The sequence below is a fragment of the Paramacrobiotus metropolitanus genome, unplaced genomic scaffold (genome assembly GCF_019649055.1).
Source record: "Paramacrobiotus metropolitanus isolate TYO unplaced genomic scaffold, Prichtersi_v1.0 Parri_scaffold0000097, whole genome shotgun sequence".
Lineage (NCBI taxonomy): Eukaryota > Metazoa > Tardigrada > Eutardigrada > Parachela > Macrobiotidae > Paramacrobiotus > Paramacrobiotus metropolitanus.
In genome coordinates, this window is record NW_026570317.1 from 310,332 (window position 1) to 314,707 (window position 4,376).

The following is a 4,376-nucleotide window of genomic DNA, read 5'->3' on the forward strand; positions in this document are numbered from 1 at the left end:
CATCTGTCCGAATTCCGTTATCGTGCGGGCAACTTCCGGTCCGGGCGATCCGAGCGTTTCAAAACCAAGAGCGCGAAACACGTAGTCCTGGCCGATATCACGTTTCGTTGGAATGCGACTATTTCAATCCAATAAAACGAAATACTACTCGATTTCAAATATATATTTCTAGATACTGTATGTTGGCTGTTTAAAAGTCTCGTTTTAAATTAATGTGTTTACCGCTTTGCTTGCGAATATATTAAAACACTGCACAATAGCAACAGCGACAACTGTTCACTTTTTACGTTGGCCTCCGGTGTTTTTTGCAGCCCGTTTGCGCGAATTTGTTGCGCAAAATGGACACTTCCAGTCGCCGTCCACAGGAACTTGCTGCTTCTTTGCCGCGTGTTCATTGATGGAACGTTTACGCAAGCCTCGTGAAAGTTTAAACCGCACGTGGAACAGGACGAAAACTTTGACCGTGAAGAACCTGCGGCAGTAGATTTAGATGAACATTCCAACTGCGGAACTTTTTCGTAACATTTGGCGCAGGCATCTTGCAAAAGTTCTCCACTATGACGGTTAATTCTTACATGCTAATAACATACTTACTTACAAGCACTTGGAAATTCGCGTTATTTATTAGCTTCCGCATGCAACTTCAATACCTTAGCAACTCAGTACAGTGGATAGTACTGGATACAGTGTCTGTACAGTGGTTACCGTGTCGGTACAGTGCGTACTCATAGGATACAGTGTGGGTACAGTTTTCAGTGTCGGTACAGTGGGTTCGCATTGGATACAGTGTCGGTACAGTGGATACAGTGTCGGTACAGTGGATACATTGTCGGTACAGTGCGTACTCATAGGATACAGTGTGGGTACAGTTGTTACAGTGTCGGTACAGTGGGTTCGCATTGGATACAGTGTCGGTACAGTGGATACAGTGTCGGTACAGTGGGTGCAGTGTCGGTACAGTAGTTACACTTAGGATACAGTGCCGGTACAGTGGGTACGCATAGGATACAGTGTCAATACAGTGGGTACAGTGTCGGTACAGTGGTTACACATAGGATACAGTGCCGGTACAGTGGGTACGCATAGGATACAGTGTCGGTACAGTAGGTACGCATAAGATACAATGTCGGTACGGTTCAATTGAGAAGCCCTAACTCGTGCCATCTCTCGAGAAGCTTATCTTTTTTGAGCCAGAAAAGAAAACTTTGAAAATTGCCGACTACAGCAAGGACATGATGAGCTGCGCCGTGACCCTACCCGACGAGGAATTCACACTCGCGAGATCGCCATGGCAGTACAAGGCCCCGGAAGTAGCCAGTCCTGCCAAATACGGTGGCAGCGGCCGCCACACAGACGTTTGGAGTTTGGCGTGCGTCATGGTTTTCATGCTACAAGGAAAAGCACCAGTCTTCCGGCACACATCCGGAAAGCGTACCGTGGAGGCGGAATCCGATGCGGATGTGCAGAGGGCGCTGGCGGTTGGGGTTGGGCCATACATCGCCGAGAACTTTCAGCGGAGTTACGAGGACGAAGAAGATTTTTTGAAGCTGACAAGAGAACTACTACAACGCATTTTCGTCGCCCATAAAGACCGGCGATTGACCCTTGATACCGTGAACAGCTTGTATTTGCACTTTATTGATTGTAAGTCCTTTTTATTGGTTGCCTCGCTAGAGCTACCTGAAACGCTCTTGTTTAGACATTCCAGAAATTCAGATGAATGGAAGCGGACCTACAAGTTCTCCAATTTCCGAAATTAATGACTTACCGGATTTAGGACCGGATGGCGCAAAACTAGTGCCAGATATTGTTAAATTGGGAGAACATGGCGTGGAAAGAGTACTTGGGAGTTCATGCTGCTATAAGTACACATCACGAGTTGACAAACTGGGACAAGGAACTTATGGCAGTGTTTTCAAGGCCGTGATTACCAATCCTGCTGATGTCGCAGGCCTAACGACTGTAGCTGTCAAGGAGATTTTTGTTCAGCAAATCGAGGATTGTGGGCTTTCAAAGAGCACTTTAAATGCGGAAAGGTGGAAGCACCTGTTACTACTGAAACATGAGAATATTGTCCGGTACCATAAGATTAGCATCTTTAAAACCCGCAACGGCACAGCGATTGAGCTGGTAATGGACTACATTCCAGGTGAGTAAATTGTTGTGGTACTATTGACGGTTTCACATAAAGCCACTTAGCTCAACAGACAGACGTATCTGCACGACATCAGCAATATTCTGGATTTAGGATAACAGTATGTCTTTGGAATGTGATTACAGGCGGAGATTTGGCCAAATATGTAGCTAGTCGCAGACTCGCAGGAAATCTGGCCAGGAACTTTCATTGAAAGCCGTCGTCCACTTTGCACGTCAAATCTCTAGAGGATTGTCATATCTGCACTCCATAAACGTCATACATGGGGACCTGAAGCCAGCCAACATACTCCTGCGAGGAGCTACTCTGCTAATTGGTGATCTGGATGACCGGATTGTAATGATGAGTAACCGCACATGTACGAAAGACATAACGCATCTGCGTGGGACGGCTCGCTATATGTCACCCGAAATGGTCAAGACGTTCGTTGACCAGCAAGAGGGGGAGAGAGTCGGCCAAAAAACGGACGTTTGGAGTTTGGGCTGCATTCTTGTTGACCTGCTACAGTGTTCCTCAGGAGTGGTTGGAAAGTGGTTATGGCGACGTGACACCAGGGAAATCGTGGAAGTAACATATTTGCCGGATATCCTAGTTTTAATCCAAATAGCTAACGGGTTCGTACCGCTGTTTAAAGGCAGAACGGATGACACAGTCAGAAGTCTGGTCGAACGAGCGCTTTGCCAAAATATTAACCACCGAATATCATCACAGGAGCTGTTGGAAGAGCTGGAAAAGATTTCTGTTCACAGACACGAATATTCACGGGATTGTTGGAAGAGCTCACAGGAGCTGTTGGAAGAGCTGGAAAAGATTTCTGTTCACAGACACGAATATTCACGGGATGGCAGTTTATCAAACGTTTCTTCCGAAGTGATGTTAGATTACGAATACGATTAGCCGAATGAGAGTTGAAATTTATTTTGACGAGCATACCGTTGGAAAAAAAGCGTTTATTATCGTGAGAATCATTATCCCTGTAGCAACCATATATGTACTGAGATTTTCCACTGGAAAACTAGCAAAGGAAGATCAGATGTGGACTCAGACAACTTTCGGTAAATTTTTTTCGATAATGGTCTGTGCGTAATATTTTTGGATAATGGTCTGTGTGTAATATTTTTGGATAATGGTCTGTGTGTAATATTTTTCGATAATGGTATGTGCGTGCATGTCAGTAAATAGCATACTCGTTGTCTGTTCGGTAGGATTGCAATTATACCTAGTATTGGCTTTCAAATGCCGGGATACCGTCTTCGTATGGATATCTGCTGTCTGGTAATTGCACCGATGGCTTTTATTGTTTGAACAAGTAAGTAAACGTGATCATAATGTGATACTGAAATATAATTTTATGATATCCTAATTCAGATCTATATGGCCACGAATGGGATACACCAGAGCCGGCAAACCAGAAAAGACTGACCCCAACCTGACTGATATTCTGAAAGCCCGTAGTCGAAAACCCGGCCAGATAGTATTCATTTCTTTCAGAACCTCTCCCGCTTGGAACGCCAAAGCGGAAGAGTTTTGACTACCTTCACCAAATGCAACTAAATTATTGTAGCAATAAGTACTATCGGGGTTTTTTTAACCAGGCCATGTTGCCACGTAAACCAACTGAAATATAGCTAGAAAATGAACGTCATTCCTACTATTTATATTATCAGAATCTTTTAATTAGCAGATCGTTATTATGAAAATTTCTGCACGAGTGCCGGCGGATCAAGAGACCACGCTACCGGTACTGCCCAGTTTACGGGGCCCGTTAGGTGAGAGGATGAACAAGCTACCGGTACTGTTCAGTGTACGGGACCCGCTAGATGAGCGGGTGACCAAGCTACCGGTACTGTCCAGTGCACAGAGCTCGTTAAGCAAACGGAGTGACCAAGCTACCGGCACTGTGCATTGAACAGGGCCCAGCTGTGAGGGCTGGGAGGTAAACGAGTGACCAAGCCACCGGTATTGTCCAGTGTATGGGAACGGATAAGTGAGCGGGTGGCCGAGCTACGGATACTGTCCTGTGCCTCTCGCCATACATAATCCTAGGCGGACGAATGACCAAGCTACTGGTACGCTACGTCAATGTACGGGACCCGATAGGTGAGCAGGTGACCAAGCTACCGGTACTGTCCAGTGTTCGGACCCGCTAGGTGAGCGGGTGACCGAGCTATCGATATATACTGTCCAATGTGCGGAGCCCGTTAGGCGAACAAAATGCCCA

General features: G+C 46.0%; 1 protein-coding gene across 1 annotated transcript; it reads left to right on the forward strand.

Annotated features, from left to right (window-relative positions):
• The first annotated feature begins 1,264 nt into the window (after positions 1 to 1,264).
• On the forward strand, positions 1,265 to 2,431 carry LOC129596898 (uncharacterized). The gene is made up of 3 exons (XM_055494299.1): positions 1,265 to 1,644; positions 1,700 to 2,149; positions 2,281 to 2,431. Exons 1-3 carry the CDS (start codon positions 1,377 to 1,379, stop codon positions 2,346 to 2,348), a joined length of 786 nt encoding a protein of 261 aa, XP_055350274.1. The 5' UTR covers positions 1,265 to 1,376; the 3' UTR covers positions 2,349 to 2,431.
• Positions 2,432 to 4,376: the final 1,945 nt, after the last annotated feature.

Bases quoted from the DNA above. Each gene is read 5' to 3' on its own strand.
- LOC129596898 (XM_055494299.1), top strand. From the start codon at position 1,377: ATGGTTTTCATGCTACAAGGAAAAGCACCAGTCTTCCGGCACACATCC. The intron at 1,645-1,699 runs GTAAGTCCTTTT...GCTCTTGTTTAG, and splicing joins GTATTTGCACTTTATTGATT to ACATTCCAGAAATTCAGATG. The intron at 2,150-2,280 runs GTGAGTAAATTG...ATGTGATTACAG, and splicing joins GGTAATGGACTACATTCCAG to GCGGAGATTTGGCCAAATAT.